The 18,903-nt window shown below is 34.3% G+C and overlaps 2 protein-coding genes across 2 annotated transcripts; one reads left to right on the forward strand and one right to left on the reverse strand.

The window, feature by feature from the left end:
- Positions 1-6,507: 6,507 nt before the first annotated feature.
- Positions 6,508-7,876, reverse strand: LOC136806344 (DNA ligase 1-like). Its single transcript, XM_067062907.1, has one exon. The coding sequence runs from the start codon at positions 7,759-7,761 to the stop codon at positions 6,598-6,600; it is 1,164 nt and encodes a 387-aa protein (XP_066919008.1). The 5' UTR covers positions 7,762-7,876; the 3' UTR covers positions 6,508-6,597.
- Positions 7,877-14,373: 6,497 nt separating this feature from the next.
- Positions 14,374-18,352, forward strand: LOC136806369 (uncharacterized). Its single transcript, XM_067062932.1, has 5 exons — positions 14,374-14,422; positions 14,516-14,746; positions 15,308-15,571; positions 16,438-16,572; positions 17,190-18,352. The coding sequence occupies exons 1-5, from the start codon at positions 14,374-14,376 to the stop codon at positions 17,777-17,779; spliced, it is 1,269 nt and encodes a 422-aa protein (XP_066919033.1). The 3' UTR covers positions 17,780-18,352.
- The last annotated feature ends 551 nt before the right edge of the window (positions 18,353-18,903 follow it).

Here is an 18,903-nt window from a genome sequence, read left to right on the forward strand (position 1 = left end):
TGTATTCTTATAAAAAAAGTATGGTGCTTCACGGTCCTCCACAAAGGCATCCAATTCTTCAGTTTTTGAACAATACAGAATTAAGAAAAGATCCCTTACTCTCCATCAATTCTCTAAGACAAAATGTTTTTACCTGCAAGTAATTGTGTTGCTTTTCCAGTTCAACAGCGGATATTATCAAGTGTTCTTGAACCATTAACGCGTTCCTTAACCTTGATCTGATTTATTCGTCTCTGTGATCCATTCCTGAATATAAGAACGTTAAACATCTCTTAAGACGGATTAAAAGAAAGTAGCTGTGAAAAGACAAAAATAGTGCGTCCAGACGAACTACAATCATGGGCAAAAACATTTGAGACAAAGGGGATTTCCCGACAAAATTTTAAACACCACAAATGATTTTTAAGCGCGTTAAACTACAATTGGAAAGTAGGGTTTTAACTCTTAGTTTTAAAATGAGACTTAAGACTTAAAGATATCTCAGGATTTAAAAGCTCAAATTTGCTCCAGTAAGGCTTCATATAGCCTCTAGAAGCCACCGAACCCCTCCAAAATCAAATATTGGATGAAAGAAAGTCGATGTGCTAAAATAATAATTCTCGCCCGAACTTTAAATTCTGAAAAACGTTAGGACTAAATTGTGAGCTGTTTACGTAAAATTTCGACTAAAATAAAGTTACTAAACTAACTAAATCCATGGATCCATCTAACTAATTCATTCAAATGCATAGACCATTGGTGACGATATCTTGACGTTTTGTGCCAACTCGAACACCAGTCTTCTCGAAATGCATAAAATAATTGCGAGCCTCGTTCTCAAAGACTTGCTGCTACGATACTTCAGCGTCGTCAGACATAAATAACATTTGTGGTTTTGCATCAAAATTGAAAAAGGTCTTTTTAGAAAACATAATTATTACATGTGTCAATGTCGGAATGATTTCATTTGAAAACGATGTTAGAGACTACGAACTAGACTACTAATGGTAAAACTTCAAATCAATTAGTTAGGAAAACACCAAACTCGAACCCTTATATCACTTTTTTTTCTGATAGCGCTCACGAAAATTCATCAGTTAAGGCCGGTCTCCACTTTCACGCGAAATGGACGACAATTTTTTTCTGCCTGAAGAAAAGATTACGTCATAATAAAGTTTCGCGCGGACAAAAAAAAAGTTGAAGGAAGTTTAACTTTTTTGATCCGTTACTTCAATTTCGACCAATGAAATTGCTTCATTTTTCAACCGACCAATGACCTTACAAAAACGTCAAAAGGTTTTCGCTCATGTGATGTGCAATTTAAAGGTAGCAATTTTTAGCCACAAAAAGGCTATATTCTTAATACTGGATTCGCTTGTATTTTTCTTAATAACAGGCCCGGAGGTACTAGGTTTGCGAGATGTGGGTATGTCCCAACCAGAGTTCGAAAATCGACCCTTAGAGTGACTGAATTTCTAAAATTGTGTCCATACCCCTTTGATTAAGGGAATTTCGAAGGTGTGAAAAAGGAACCCTTATGGCTCGTACATACCCGGAACCCAGTTTGCCTAAGTACCCCCCTCTCCGACGCCAAAATTAACAACTTTGACAATTTGCCTCCCAGTTTTGATCAAGCCACCTCACACTATAAGGAAAAAATAAAATTCTGCACGACACACATTTTTTGCAACAAAACTTACTCATCTTGTCTCTCTGAATGTCCTCTACGTTCGACGAATTGTTCAATATCAAAATTATACCAATGTGTACCTGAAAAAAAAGAACGAGTTTCTTGTCTAGTGGCTATTATCAATATTAAACGTACAAACATAAAAAATATACTTAGAGAAATAAAGATTAACCAAACGCTTGCTTTTCAACCGTCAGAAAATTTCCATTTTAAAGTGTCTCTGTTTACATAGAAAAACATTAAAAGTGAAATTAAAAATCTATCTAATTTGCTTTCCCTGCAATCAAGTTCTTGGCATTTTGTAATTTTGAAATTATTTTTTAATTTTGAAATAAAATTTCAAAAAATTTGGAAGTTTGAAAGTCTCTGCTTACATGGAATTACATAAAAAAATATGACCATATCGTCGCATCAAAATAAGAAAGCCTTAAGTCCATTTTTGTAGTTTTGAGAAAATCAAGTTTAAAGGTTTGAAATGGCTGCCATTTTTGACCATGTTGGGCTAGCTAGCTGCTTTTTTGATATGAATATAAATGAAGAAAGATCTTTCAAGTTCTAAAGTATCAACATTGTCACTTATACCATTGCGGAGATATGAATGCTTCTTCATAGCATGTTTTTCGAGAATGGACTTAAACCTTTTTTTCTATGTAAATTTCCTTGATTAAAACTGAAAATTTGAAAAATTTCCAGTGAAAAAGTGTCTTAACTCCAAAATGGACTTAAGACTTTCTTGCTTTAAACTTTCTTAACTTTTTTGAACTCTTTAACTAAAACCTTAATCTAAAAGGTCCTAAAGTCCAACTAAAATGACAATGGACTTAAGACTTTCTTAACTTGAGAAAATTTCAAAAATAAAAATTCTTATTTTTCAAAAAACTTAAAATTAGGCCACTTTAGGTTGGTTTTTGATGGATTTAAGCCAAAAATTCGATAAAAAATGGGGTGTAAAGCATCGGTATGGTCATAACTCAATTTTTGAAAAAATGGACTTAAGGCTTTCTTATTTTGATGCGACGATATATCTCACCTGATTATGATTTATTTTCTCTCTAAAAATCGTCCGCAATAGCCGAGCGAACCGTAGTCCACACTATTTTTCATGTCTTAGCTTGGTATACCACATGGTCGCTACTCCATATTTAGACCCCTGTGTGGCCCTCTTGGCGTGGAACTGGTAACAACTCTACCAAAAATATGATTTCAATTAAAAAATCTAGTTATACGAAATGAAGTAATCATTAAAGAGCCCCCCCCCCAGCGGACCTTCAATTCATGCAATCACACAACTTCTTTCCAATATTCACGCATTCACGCAATGTTTTTTCGCCATTCACGCATTTTTTGTTAACGCAAAGCTTTCCAATTCACGCATTCACTTTTTTCAAATTTTCACGTATTCACGCAAGTGAAAAATCCCATTCACGCAAGTGAAAAATCTCATTCACGCATTCACGCAAACCGCTGGGGGGGGGGGGCATTAAATTCTTTTACTTTTTTGTGTTCATTGGAAAGTGATCAGTGGAGTCTTCGATTCAATAGTTAACTTTTTCATGGAAAATAATGGAGAAACACTACAATCATGGTCAAAAAGTATTTGTCTTTCTGGGTATTTCGTTGTCTTTCAGATTTTAAATTTCAGGCAACAATGACAATTTCAGCATTTTCACTTTATTTCATTTGATATATTTGATTTGGGAGGGATTTGGCTTCCATGCGATATATCCAAGAAAGTTACACAACTCTAAAATCGTTTGTGGTTTCATAGTTTTGTCTCGTATAATATTACAAATACAACCGAGATTACATATTATGTAAGTCAAGAATTACGCAATGAACTCACCACCCTTACCTTAGACCATGTTCGCACGTAACGGTTCTGTTTCACTCCGAAACGAAATGAAGCCATTCTATTGGTCAGAATTGAATTTAACCAATAGCTATCTCAGCAATAGGAAGCACAGAGTCCGTATAGGCTCACACTTAAGCCCTTGGCTTGATGTATTCTTAGGTGTTCCCCAAGGCTCTATCCTTGGCCCGCTACTTTTTAATGTATTTATTAATGACCTATTTTATATTGTTAAGGAAATCTCAAATTTTGCAGATGACAACACTTTATCTTCCTTTGGACCCACTATTGATGATGTAAATTCTAATCTTATTTATAAATTGACCATAGTCTTAGACTGGATCAAACATAACTCCTTAGTTGCTAACCCCTCTAAATTTCAGTTGATCTATCCAGGAATTACCAATGCCAGTTCGTCTTTGTGCATAAATAACATAAAGATTGACAGTGTGGAGGTTGTTAAACTACTGGGTGTTCAGGTAGATATCAACCTTTCCTTCATGCCATACGTCACTGAACTTTGTAAACTATCTAATCAAAAACTTAGAGCACTGAGACGACTGAGAAAATTCCTGACTGATGAACAAACAAAATTTCTCGTCAATGCTTATATTCTATCACCTTTTAATTACTGCCCACTTATTTGGATGTTCTGTGGAAAAGGGGCTAGCAACATGATTGAGAAATGCCACCATAGGGCACTTCGAGTTATGACCAATAGTGGGTTGGATTACGAAGCTCTCTTGACTGATTGTAATACTCAAACCATACATTCTCGTAATTTAAAACTCCTTCTTTGTGAAGTCTTCAAATCTATTCATAATCTTGGTCCAAAGATTATGCATGAAATTTTCACAATTAGACAATCAGTCTATCAGCTCCGTAACGGTCAATCCCTAGCTTTGCCATTATACAAACGATATAACACAGCTTTTGGTGTAAACACATTCGATTTTAGAGCTGTATCCACTTGGAATAAATTACCCTCATCAATTAAAAATGAGAACTCTTTAGTCTCTTTTAAAAACGCTCTAACATCTATTACACCAATCTGCACATGTAAGGCTTGTACATAAATTATCTTAATTTTGTTTTTAAATTGTTTTTTATTTTTTGAAATTATAATAGTTGGACTTTATTAGAGTTACTTTATGTAAATCTATTTTTATTACCCAACTTTAAATAAAGAATAAATAAAAAAAAAAAATAAAAGAATGATTTCATTTCGTTTCGGAGCGAAACTGAATCAGAGCGTGTGAACACGGTCTTACTAATAGCAGAACGATTACCTGCCACTATTATTCGAGCAGTAAATGATTAGGTTCAATACACTGAATTTTATAAACTCAGGACTTAAATTATATGCGCCATCTTTGACCAAAGCTTTTCTTAAATTAAATAATCAAAAATTTTGATTGGCCAGGAAAACTGCCTGGAGGCATCTATATGAAACCAGGATAAAGAAACTGCCTCTAGAGTTTATATAAACAACAATGGTTCAATATGAATGTCTATACATGCCATTGTTTTTTCTAGAGCTATGTTTACGTAATATTGGAAAAATGTTATGCTACCTGTACACAGAGAAACTTTTATTTCACGACATACTGAATTAAAAGTTTTGTTTTTAAATAAGAGCGATATCGTTTGCTTACTCATCAACTTTAATGCACAATCTTTTTCACACTGGATTGACACGGATGTGGAGCAAGATTGATCAGAAAGAGGAAAAGAAAAACATTTTTTTGCTTACATCAGCATAATATAACAATAGCAAGACACTATCCTGATATGAGATATGTGTCTGGTATGGAACGGAAAGACTTATGTAAAAATAAAACCTTTAATACTTACAAAGGAAAAAGCAAATTTCTGTCTCGGCCTATTGGGTGTCATTTTGCCTCAGCGAAATATTCAAGAGTATGCCATCGTATGCCTGAATAAAAAAAAAGATAGATTTTTGTCTCTTGCAGCAATCATACAAAAACTTACAGTAACCCAGCTGACACACAGCGTTGTTTCAACGTTTATCTAACGTTCACAACGTCCATATAACGTTAAATAAACGTTGAAGCAACGTTGTGTGCCGGCTCGGAAGAAACATGAGAAGCAAGTAGAATATCTAACCGGTCAATATGCTATTCCATTCTCAAATAACGACTTTACTCACGCCAAACTTTTTCTAGCTATGTAAAATCTGGAGGCAATCTTAAAGCTCATCTTGATAACAACTTGGAAATTTTAATTTTGAAAGTTATTCTTGAGTTTTCTTTCGACACAATGTGCGAGACAAATCAAAATGGCTGCGAGTGGGTGCTTAACTAAAAGAAAACCCTTGCAGTACACTCTATCAAAAGTACACCATTACTCACAGTACATTTCGAGGTCTCAAAAAACCATTTGAGTGCCCAAACCCCCGGGTAAGAAATACAAAGGGGAAAAAACAAAGTATGAGAGACAATGTTGTTGGCATGCATTTTGACTTGTCGGTCTAATAAATAAAATTAAAAATTATTAATTTTTAAAGTAATTATACAAATAAGCACGTTCCTAAATATGTGACTGAATACAAATGTGAGCGGAGTTATGTAGCTCACTCACTATTGCCTATACTGACAAAATTTTAGAGTACTCGCAATATATTGAAATCGTGTCAATAATATATTCCTATCAATATAAGGAGATTTTTAGCAAAAAAATACGGGCCAAAAACTATGTTTTTAAATTTTGTTCACTAAAGTCTTTTTCAAATTGGCTGGCAATGTTTTTTCAAACCTCAATAACTTTTGACAGAATTTGAATTAATTAGCGGTTTTGTGCTCGTAAAAAATATAATCCGGAGTGGAATACCAATAAATTATTGGTCAAATTCGTAGCAAATTTTAGTCACCCATATTCAATCTCCTTAAGTTTATTGTTGTGCTCATCAACTTTGATAATGTTGATTAGTACAACTTTTTATTTCGACTACAATCATGGACAAAAAAAAATTGAGAAAATCGGAATTTCCCTGCGAAATCTTATACGCGATACTTTGTTACCAGTTTTACCAATTAAACCATTAAACAATGTTTATTCTTTAAAGATAAAAGAAAACAATAACAGATTTCTTTTCACCGAAGTAATAGTTTCTTGAAACGTCATAGACCACCCAGTGTTCACAATCTTTTACGTAACAATCAAACGTTGTAATCTGAATACACTCGTCTCTTTGTTCAGGGTGCAATAAAAATGATCTTGCATTTTTCAGTTCTTCTCTATTTGGGTATTCTACAATGAGAAAGTTAGATCCGGTTATCTTTACGGCATGCTTTCTTTTGGTAACAAGGTACAAAGTAGGATCATAATCTAACATTTCTTTCCTGATAAAATAATATCTTCTTCCTCCTTGTTTCACAAACTTTTGTACTTTATTTTCCAATAATGATGACAAAGCTTCGTACCAATTCTCATATGATGTGAAAAGATTTGATTCTGTTTTTATAATAAGGAAGTATTTCTTAACACCCCAAAGAATTTTATCTTCCGTGGTAACGATTGAATTGCTAGTTTGTTTCAAGTTTTCTGGACCATCTTCACTTTCCGATGATGGTAAAACTTCCGGCTTGAATTCTTTATGCAGCTCTTTAATTTTGCTAGCTTCTAACATCTCGATTTTGTGACGAAGAGATTGGATGACTAACTCTTTTTCTTTTTCCATCTCCAAAAATTCGTTTTCCTTGGCAGCCATTTTTGTTTGGTACTCATACTCTTTTACAAGTAATGATTTCTCCATTTCATTGATTTTCGTTTTACATTCGTTTTCCTTGGCAGTAATTTCATTGTCTTTTTCTAACAGTGCCTTGTCTTTTTCTAACAGTGCCTTGTCTTTTTCTGACAGCCTGTTCTGAAATTCTTTTTGCTGTTTCAGCATTTCTTTTTCCATTTCACGATCAACCACAACTTTCTTACCCTCCATCTCTTGCGAGGTTTTCAACTTCATGAATTCAAATTCATGACTTAAAGATTGATTGTCCTTTTCAAGCTGTAAAATCTTCATCTTTTGTTCATTATCCTGTCTGGACATTTCTTTCTCCAATTCAAGAATCTTGATACGATTTTCGAATGTCAATTTTTGAATCTGCTTGTCATGGTCTTCCTTGAGTTTCGCAATTTCAACAACGCTGTTGTCCACTTTGTTTTTGACATTTCTACCTATAGCACTGTGTGCCAAGTTGCGTTCATCGCAATGTGCAGAATCCATTTTTTTGTTTATTGATCTAAATAAGAATCATACAATCAATGATTGAACGACGAGCATTAGTTCTATTTGTGTGGAGATCTGGCTTATATTGCAAACTTTAGAATCTGACACCGTAGATTTACGACTCATAGACGTTTAACCTTTACCACGCCTTCTCTTTGGGAACTTCACCCCGTGCACGCCTTGTCTTTTTGGGAAAAATGACAGTTTTACGCTTTCCGTCATAACTTTTGATCTACTAAACCGATTCAAAAAAATAAGCCCATTCTGGAAAGCCCAACTATCCTGCTTTCTAAAAATGTTAAAATAAAGGATTTTCCTCTATCAATGGTGACACAGTAGTCTTCTGCCCTAGAGTTGAAAAAAATTCAAAACGCAATTTGTCATATTTTTCAAAATTTTAAGTTCCGGTTAAAAAAAAAAGTGGGGAGAACATTTGCGATACCATAATTTTCTGGCTCATTGTTTCCAGCATTATAACTACAACTGCTAGCCAAAAAATCACAATCATACCTTTATAGAAAAGGCAGAATTCATTTTTAGAAAACCTTGGTTTTCGAGAAAATTTCCACGTAAATCAGAGGCACGTAAGGCAGAGGCCCTTTGAGGTAATTCTTATGGGAAATATCACTAAAAACAGCTAAAAATAACTTTCCTATCATCAACCAGCATGAAAGCAATAGAAATAACATAGTATATACACTTTGAAACTCTTTGCAGCCTTATCAGAAGCCTTAACTTGGGTTTCGGTGACGGTCGATGACGGCCGACAAGCCTCCAGTCCTCACCCTTAATGTACCGTCATACTGAAGAATAAGGAGGCAGAAACTTACCTCAAACACTGACTAAACTACAAACAAGCAATACATAACATTTCCAACCAATAAAACAAACCATTTTCCACTAAATAAACATAAAATGTTGGTTACAGCAGTCAATGAGCTCATAATTTCCAAAAGAATATTTTGCCTGATTTTCCAGTTTGTTTTGACAGTTAAAATCGAAAGTAGGTGGTTTCAAACTATTGAAAATAGTTTGTTTACATTTTCTCTCCGTCATATAAGACATTTCCCGGTATTTAAAGGCGTCTTTAAGGTGGTAGGGCGGCTTTTCTTAACACCCCATGAAAAACGTATATTTACGGCCTCGGCTATATATTAGAACGTAAATTTACGGCCTCGGCGTGGTAAAGGTTTAATATGGAAATGTACTTGATCGAAAAAGATTTATGAGATATTGCCAACGGTACAGAAACTTTGAGTGAGGATGCGACTGAGGCTGAAAACTTAGACAAAGGGTTGGCATTTAATGACTAACTAACTTAAAATTTATTTAGATTTTATTTTTTATAATTATATAAAACATCAAGTGGGATGGGATGGGGTCACATGCTAACTTGACTGCGTGTTTTAGTTGTTCTGCTTTCTTGTTAGTTTTTTTGCTATTTTAAAGCTGATGTCATTTCCATTAGGAATCTCACATCGCCTGACCTTTTTAATTGTCAGCAGTAGTGTTGCCCTTAACCCTATTCGTACTAAGGGGAGGGGACTGTTTCTGTTCGGGGGTGAAACTAATGTTAATAGTTCCTGAAATAATACAGCTTTTTGCATGACATTCCTAACTTTTATCTACAGCTTCAAAAAAAATTGACACCTAAAAATTTCCACACCTTGAGCATGATGACATTTCTGACAGCAAGGTGTTGCAAAAGTTGACACATTTCCAATAAAAATTTTATTTCTTATGTCAAATATATCGTTTAAACCGTAAATTAAGAATTTTAGACTCAGGGAACTTTTTCTTGCGCCTTTGTTAGAATACAATAGCTATTTATAAGAACAAAGGAAATTTTCGGTTTTTGCTCACTTTGGGCATGATGAGTGACGTTATCAAAAATTTCTTTTACAAAAGGTACCTTATATGACAAGGATCTAATTTCATCCAAAAAGACCCACTGGATCAAAAGTTAAGGGGTGGTACAGGAACAGCCCCCCCCCCCTAGTTTTGAACCACCCCTAAAAGCCTAGTATGAATAAGGTAATCTCTTTTCACCGTTAAAACGAGTTCTCTATTAGCAAATTGTTGGAGTTATTCAGCTTGGTATACCGCCTGGTCGCTACTCCATATTTAGACTTTCACACGGTCTTCCTGGGCGGGTAACTAGAAATAATAATAATACCATGGTTATAACAATACCATGGTTATAATAATTAGGAAATCTAGGGAATAGCACCTGACATAATACATGGTTAACAATTTCAAAGATGAACCAATTCGATAAAGAATCAGGTATTGATATCCCACAAGAATCAGAAATGGACAATGGGTTTGTCGTTACCGTATTATCGAACAATTCAAGAATTGTGAAACTAAAAGAGCTGACAAAAAGGGACAGAAAAAGCAGCAGTGAGTTTAGAAGACAATCGTTAGAGACAATCGGTGAAACAGAAATGAGAACAATGGAAAACGAAGGGAGTAGCAAAAGAAATGGAAAACGAAGAAGAAAAACAGATGGAACTATCGAATATTTACGAGAGAAAAAAATGGTCTAACATTAAGAACGGTTCCTCTTCAACTTTTGGCGCAGCGAGCAGAAAAAATATAGACTTTTCTTTGGATAGAGAATTTGATCGAAAGATTATTATCTAATCCCTATTACAAAGCTTTGCGTCGCAAAGCTTTGTAATTCACGTATTCACGCAATTTTTTTCATTTCTGCTACCCGTAGGTACGGAAGGAGGACGACACCGGGACGATTACCTGTCACTATTATTCGAGCAGTAAATGATTAGGTTCAGTACATTGAATTTTATAAACCCTGGACTAAAATTATATGCGCCATCTTTGGTCAAAGTTTTTTGAAAAAAATCGAAAATTTATAATTGAAAATAATCAAAAATTTTGATTGCCCGGGAAAACTGCCTGGAGGCATCTATATGAAACCAGGATAGAGAAACTGCCTCCAGGATCTATATAAACAACAATGGTTCAATATGAATGTCTAGCCATGCCATTGTTCGTTCTAGAGCTATGTTTACGTACTATTGGAAAAATGTTATGCTACCTGTGCTACAGAGAAACGACACTGAATTAATACTTACAAAGACAAAAGCAAATTTTCGTCTCGGCCTTTTGGGTATCATTTTGACTCAGTGAAAGATTCAAGTGTATGCCACTGTATGCCTGAATAAAAAATAAGATAGATTTTTGTGTCTTGAAGCAATCATACGAAAACTTACAGTAACCCAGCTGACACACAACGTTGTTTCAACGTTTATCTAACGTTCACAACGTCCATATAACGTTAAATAAACGTTGAAGCAACGTTGTGTGCCAGCTGGGAAGAAACATGAGATAGAGAAGCAATTAGAATATCTAACCAGTCAATATGCTATTCCATTCTCAAATAATGACTTTACTCACGCCAAACTTTTTCTAGCTATGTAAAATCTGGAGGCAATTTTAAAGCTCATCTTGATAACAACTTGGAAATTTTAATTTTGAAAGTTATTCTTGAGTTTTCTTTCGACACAATGTGCAAGACAAATCAAAATGGCTGAAACATGAGATAGAGAAGCAAGTAGAATATCTAACCGGTCATTTCTATTCCATACTATCATATAATGACTTTAGTTATGTCAAATATTTTCTAAGATGTAAAATCTGGAGGCAATTTTAAAGCTCATCTTGATAACAACTTGGAAATTTTAATTTTGAAAGTTATTCTTGAGTTTTCTTTCAAGACAAATCAAAATGGCTGCGAATGGGTGCTTAACAAAAAGAAAACCCTTGCAGTGCACTCTATCAAAAGTACCCATTACTCACAGTACATTTCGAGGGTCTCGAACAACCATTTGAGTGCCCAAACCCCCCCCCCCCGGGTAAGAAATACAAAGGAAAAACAAAGTATGAGAGACAATGTTGTTGGCATGCATTTTGACTTGTTGGTCTAATAAATAAAATCAAAAATTATTAATTTTTAAAGTAATTATACAAATAAGCACGTTCCTAAATATGTGACTGAATACAAATGTGAGCGGAGTTATGTAGCTCACTCACTTTTGCCTATACTGACAAAATTTTAGAGTACTCGCAATATATTGAAATCGTGTCAATAATATATTCTTATCAATGTAAGGAGATTTTTAGCAAAAAAATACGAGCCAAAAACTATGTTTTCAAATTTTGTTCACTAAAGTCTATTTCAAATTGGCTGGCAGTGTTTTTTCAAACCTCAATAACTTTTGACAGAATTTGAATTAATTAGCGGTTTTGTGCTCGTAAAAAATATAATCCGGAGTGGAATACCAATAAATTATTGGTCAAATTCGTAGCAAATTTTAGTCACCCATATTCAATCTCCTTAAGTTTATTGTTGTGCTCATCAACTTTGATAATGTTGATTAGTACAACTTTTTATTTTGACTACAATCATGGACAAAAAAAAATTGAGAAAATCGGAATTTCCCTGCGAAATCTTATACACGATACTTTGTTACCAGTTTTACCAATTAAACCATCAAACAATGTTTATTCTTTAAAGATAAAAGAAAACAATAACAGATTTCTTTTCACCGAAGTAATAGTTTCTTGAAACGTTAGAGAACTTCCAGTGTTCACAATCTTTTACGTAACAATCAAACGTTGTAATCTGAATACACTGGTTTCTTTGTTCAGGGTGCAATAAAAATGATCTTGCATTTTTCAGTTCTTCTCTATTTGACGTCTTCTTAATGGATGGCAATTTTAAATTCTACCGGGTGTCTCTGAAAAAACTTCCCCCTGTTTGATTCAAAATTACGAAAAAGTGAAAAAATATATTAGAAATCGAAATCGTTTAGAGGAGGGTTTAACTTAAATTTTGGTATATCAAACTTTAAAATTGCTTCATTAGACCAAAAGTTATGACAAAAAGAGTAAAGAATATTTTTTCAAAAAGAGCGAAAAAAGACGAAAAATAGGGTATCAAATCTTTTGTTAGAAAAAAAGACACTCAAACTTTCTCTTCTCCACTCAAATAGACTCTTTAAGCTTTAGTAGGGGGAAATTTGTTCGTTTTTTTGAGGTCGCTCGACTTTTTTAGTCAAAGCACTTGTTATACATTTTTGGAAAGCTAAGGGGTAGGGGAATTCAAAAAAACTTGGGTGCAAATTTTTTTTCGGACACTTTGGTGAGATTTTCGGACAAATACGACGGTCTCAGGCAAAAATCATAGGGTGAAAAATTAATGAAAATTTTAGCTCGAGAAAACGGAGACCTGTTGCATATTTTTGGAAAGCTCTCAAAGAATTAAGATTAGTGATATATCACTGGGTACCTAACTCGAGATATTGAGCTTCCGAAAGCGCAAAAACTGGACAAAACAGCTGTTTCTGGCTGAAAAACACCGAAAAACACTGTTTTTAAGGATTAATGTCAAGTGCTTTGACTAAAAAAGTCGAGCGACCTCAAAAAAACGAACAAATTTCCCCCTACTACTTTGGAAACTTTTGGAAAATTTTTGATAAAAGTTTGTTGCTTGTTTAAACTTCATGCTCCTTAATGAATCCAAAGGAGCTCTAAATTGGCAATAAAAATCATTAAAAACGAATAATAAAACAAAAAAGATGCACAGAACATCAAAAGTAAAACTTTACTGTCAATAAAGTACAGTGTTTTCTTGTCTTGTTTCTTTCTTGTTTGCGCTCTTTTTGAAAACAATTTTTTTACTCTTTTTGTGATAACTTTTGATCTAATGAAGCAATTTTAAAGTTTGATATACCAAAATTTAATTTAAACCCTCCTCTAAACGATTTAGAAAAAATCAAGCTAATATATTTTTTCACTTTTTCGCAATATTGAATCAAACAGGGGGAAGTTTTTTCAGAGACACCCGGTAGATATTTCGAAAATATGAATACCTTAAAGGCAATAGCGCTATACTTATAGTAGGGGTCGGATTTGGTGGCACTTCCATGGTATACTCTGAAATACATGCTGATGTCAGCCCGAAAGCTGATTGGCTTAACCGACAGTTATACGCGGTTTAAGAGTATAGCTAAAACTTTGTTATGTTTTCAACAGTAAACGAAAGTGAATGATAAAATGAAAATGTAAACAAAAAGATTGCAAAGAAGTTTTCGAATAAATTCACAATAGAATGTCTTCATTTAAAAATAGAAACACTCGATTTCATTCAAAAGAAAAAGACATTCTTTTTTTCTTTCAGTTTTAGGTAAGTCTTTTTGTGTTGTTGTTGAACATTATAGTAAATTATATTCACTTTTTTGAATATATTTTTTGGAATAAAGTCACTTTTGGTTTTTGTTATGATCCAGCACTCCTAAATACTCCTCCGTATGGATGTTTGTGCCAATGCTAGATCAGCATTTCAAAAATATACCATGCGTCGTTCCCTTTAATGGAAGAAATTTTAGCGGGAAAAAAAATTTCGCGGTTAACAGCTTAAAATTCGGAAATTTCGCTGTTGAGAAAATCTTTTGTTTACAAAAATGGCCTATTTTGCCCTAAAAAGATTAATTTCGCAGATTTCTCAATAAACCGCGAAAATTTGTTTCACGAAAATTTCTTCCCTTAAAAGGTAAAAATAAAATTTAAGGAAATATATTTTGCATGAATGCTACCCCAGTGGATAAAGGGCTCCACCAGATCTGCCGCACAGGTTCATCGGTAGGACACCGAGAAGTCTCATCCCAGACCTCAATAAAGCTGACTGAAAAACAATATTTGTTTAATTTTCTTGTTTCTATATAAGGCAACCAAGGTGTTGGCGGTAACGGTAATCCGTCACAAGGATGGTGCGTCACCACGGGACCATTCGGAACACCCGGATGGTCTACATCGTCCGGACCATGCCTTCGACGAACCTTTAACGGAAATGTACCCGATGCTGCAGATATCCAGACCTGTTTGAATCTCAATTTGTTCACCGCATTTGAGAATTATCTAAGATTATCGCTACATAATAACGTTCATGGAAGGATAGGTAACTAACTTTCTTTACATATTATTCTTTATACCCAATATGGCGCCACCATTATTAAAAAGCTAACACAAATATATTTTTGTACTTTAAAGTAATTCATAGAAAACTATCCATTTATAGCTTTATACTTAATTCATAACACATTGGCATAAATATTTTGCTAAAACAGATACGAACCGAAAGGACGGTTGAGTGCTGTCGAACTGAAATCTGAAAAACTTGTACATTTTAAAAAAAAATGTTCCTCCCATCTAGTTTTTATACAGCTCTTAAGGGTATTTATCGAAGTTTTCACAGTTGAAAGCATTTAAATTATTTCATTTAATGGCATGTGGTTCATGGAATGTATACATATTACTGTTGTATCTCATTAGCGAGTTTATGTATTTGCTCTTTTAAGGACGGCGGAGTGACTGAAGTGAATTAGAATAATCCGCAGTTTTGACCCGCAAATAAAGGACGGTAAAAGTACTGACTTAAGATCTAGGTAAATCAGCAGAGAAATAACCGTCTCCGTCCCAGAACACACACATACATAAACTCGCTATTAACTCTTTTTAGGTGGGACAATGAACCACCCAAGCTCCGCAGGTGCACCTGAATTTCAACTCCACCATGGATTTGTTGACAAAATTTGGTCAGACTGGCAAAAGAAGAGCCCCGGGAATCTGAATGCATACTTCCCTGGCATAAACGAAAAAATGACTGCTACGAACTATTATCCTAGAGATTTGATTGATTTGACAAAACAACCAGGATGTGTAAGAGTATGTTACGACGATCCAACAATTAAGAGTGGAATAAGAGTCAAAGAGTTCCTGCAAAGTAAGGAATACCATTGTGTACATTTTTTTCTTGAAATGTTAATTACACTTTTTTTTATAAGAACATCCAAAATTTTTGAAGCCTTTCTTGAAACTTTTTGGGTTTCAAGCCTAAAAACGTTCTTAATATGTTAATATGTTCTTATTTTGGGCATTTTTTGAGTATTTTTGTCCATTTTCCTAAGAAGACAGGTGTTTGAGAGCCCACAAAGCCTTATGTTCTTATATAGTTTGATCTTATAAAAAAAAAACATGTATGCGATTTTAATAAGGTTATTTGTTCACATTAAGATCCAACGCTTTTTCATAGGGGTTTCTTAGGTTTTAAAAAAATATTAGATGATTTAATAATATCCAATTCTATAATTGAAGAAAATACAACAAACCCTATGATTCTGGACTTTACAATTGACCTTGAGCTAAAGAAAGACTACTTTAAGGAACGATTACCGAATGGTAATCAGCGTGACACCAGCGCCACAAACTTAAATTCTTCATACGCCCCTTTATATGTTCCTCTGTCCCTTTTTGTTAGTAGATAGCCTGCCAGATGTCCATGGACCCGGTTAAAAGTCTTTATATCACTAGGCTATCTACGTAAAACACATTGAGTCTTAATCTAAATAAGTTCGAGTTTATTGACCCAGTGATATTCATATATTGGAAGTTTGTCGTGGCTTGGATCACGAGGAAATTACACTTGATGATTATGGATAATCCGAAGGTCTATTAGTACAAATAGTGGGGAAAACATCCTCCACGTTTATTGCCCATTCTCTCGAAACGTAGCCAGACGTAAATCCAAGCCACGATAAACTTCCAATATTGATTGAGTCTTTACATTAACCATCCTTCTCATTCCAATAGGTCTTTCACCGTCACAACTTTCAAGATTACCCAGAATGCCATTCACAGCGACCACAAAAGCAGACAACGACCGATTCGGAGTATCAAAAGCAGACCGTGCTCTTGCTAAGCGACTGGAAGCTATTGGCAGAAGAGGTAAGTCTTAGCTCTAGTTTAGACGCCCTACTTTTCGCCCTGCCTATTCTGATTGTGAATTAAAGTTGGTATAAAGTGGACTGACTGACTAAAGTCAATGTAATGCCCTCTTTTGACGTCAAAACTGGGAGACACCCCGAGAAAACTGGGTTCAAATATAATGATGGTACTTAAGAAGGATTTTCGTGATGTTTGTTGATGATGTTGTTGTTTCAAAGAAAAGACACTTGATAAGTGTCGAAATATTACAGAAATTTTAAAGTTTTTAGATTTCTTTCGACCTTTACCTGGTACTTTCTGTAACCACGACCATGATAAGAGAGAAATAGAGAGAAGTGAACCCTCCGAATCATCCGGAATGGGCCCTAATACCTACCCTAGGATATGGAAATTACTACGCTTACCAAACACTGCTAACCCTGCGCTCAAGACACGACAGAGTTACGATGATACTCGAACTACACGGGACCATGATAAATTCTAAGAAATTTGAAATATAATTTACAGGGCTATAATTTACAGGGCATTTCTATGTGAGATGATGTGTTTATGTTAAACTCAGTTCGAATCCAATAAAAGAAGAACTTTAGTGAGTCAACTTTGCCTCTTTTCTTTAGGCGTGCTTCGTGGCAGATCAGCAAGAATAAATTTCAGGACTCAATTGGAGCGAACACTAGGATTCCAATTGATTCCACCACCACACATCCGCCCAATCCGGCCGATCGGCCGACCACGACCACCAGCTCCAGGTGGTTTTAAATCAAGCTTGGCAGAAGATGAAGTCGTGGCAGAAGATGAAGTCGTGACAGAGATGGATCTTGAAGCTGGAAATGCCAAGGATTTTGTTAAAGAGCAAGATGGTATGAATTCAAACTATGTCGAAAAGGAGAACCAGGAATTTGCCGACCAGAAAAATAGCATGGAATTGGAGGATAAAAATGCAAAGGATTCTGCTGTCGACCAACACTTCGAAGAGCAAGCGAATGACGTTGAAACAAAAGAACAGGAAGATTTTGCTGATCAAGAAGACGTACCAGAATCGAATTTTGCAGAACAGGAGAGTGAAGATTTTGCAGAACAAGATAAAGAAAACAATGATTTTGGAGAACAAGCACCTACTAGTGATGTCAACGACGAAGATGTTGAAGAGGACTTTGAAGATGTTGAAGAGGACTTTGAAGCGGAAGAAGATGAAGAAGAAGCCTAAGAATAATAAGATGAGGCGAACGTGAAAAATTCTTATATTTGTAACCATTGTATAGTTAACTTATCTGCTAGGCAGAAACTAGGCTAGTCTTACCTCTTTTATCTGGGCAGACTCAAATTCCATTTAAAGTATTTTTAATAAGATTTTTCACAACAATGAAATTCTAAAATTGAGGATTCACTAATTTAAAAATGGTAATTCTAGCACTATTTTAGCAATTAGTAGAATGAATCAACTCAATTTTTTTAACCTTCTCTTAAAGAAACGTCATTGCGTCGACATCAAAGACAAATTGAGGCAACAAATTGAGTCTAGATAGAGCCATCTTTCTACCGTCAAAAATGAGGGGAAAGGTAAGACAGAAAATCGACTGTTTAAACTGGAGCTAAAAACTGATTATTGTTTCATTATAAATATTTCTAGACTAATTATAAGTTTCCATTGGCATCATTTCTAATCTTAACAAAAATATATTTCGTAGTTTTCTCAACATTCTTTCGTTATTTATATTTTGATACTCATTTTTTATTGTTTTCATATAATTTACCTTCTACCAATAAAAGCAGGCAAAATTATAAATAGTATGTATTTTAAAACTTACACAGTATTTCAAATTTTCAAACTGAGGAAACCGTCTCTAAAAGCGTTTATACAGTAATTCAGGTATTAAAACAAAACAATTAAAAGTAAAACATACCTTTTACTCTTTGTTAAATTTGTCCATCATTGTAATAACCAAGCCATGAAATTAACTACGAAGACATTAAGGATTTAATACATCTTTGAATTCAGTCCAAATACCAAAATTCATTGTGTTAAAATCGACTTTCTCTTTCAATATTTTATTTTTTTCTTGTGGTTACTTCTTTCTTTTTTCATTTTTTTTTTCTAGAAAATACAAACAATTATAAAATTGAGATTTGAATTTTAATCTTTCATAATATTACACTATCAAACGTATACATCTTATACACTCCTTTATTATAAGTGAATTTCTATTTCATATTAATTTGGCTAATGTGGCGAATCAGCATCAGCTGTTAAATAACACTTTTTGCAGGAGCTCCATCTTATTTTTTCAACAGTTTGATCCTAAACCTACATCTTACATTTACAACTCAGAT

This window comes from Clytia hemisphaerica, unplaced genomic scaffold, assembly GCF_902728285.1.
Source record: "Clytia hemisphaerica strain Z4C2 unplaced genomic scaffold, Clytia hemisphaerica genome assembly, whole genome shotgun sequence".
NCBI classification, from domain to species: domain Eukaryota; kingdom Metazoa; phylum Cnidaria; class Hydrozoa; order Leptothecata; family Clytiidae; genus Clytia; species Clytia hemisphaerica.

Bases quoted from the DNA above. Each gene is read 5' to 3' on its own strand.
- LOC136806369 (XM_067062932.1), top strand. From the start codon at position 14,374: ATGAATGCTACCCCAGTGGATAAAGGGCTCCACCAGATCTGCCGCACA. The intron at 14,747-15,307 runs GTAACTAACTTT...AACTCTTTTTAG, and splicing joins TAACGTTCATGGAAGGATAG to GTGGGACAATGAACCACCCA. The intron at 15,572-16,437 runs GTAAGGAATACC...TCATTCCAATAG, and splicing joins AGTCAAAGAGTTCCTGCAAA to GTCTTTCACCGTCACAACTT.
- LOC136806344 (XM_067062907.1), bottom strand. From the start codon at position 7,761: ATGGATTCTGCACATTGCGATGAACGCAACTTGGCACACAGTGCTATA.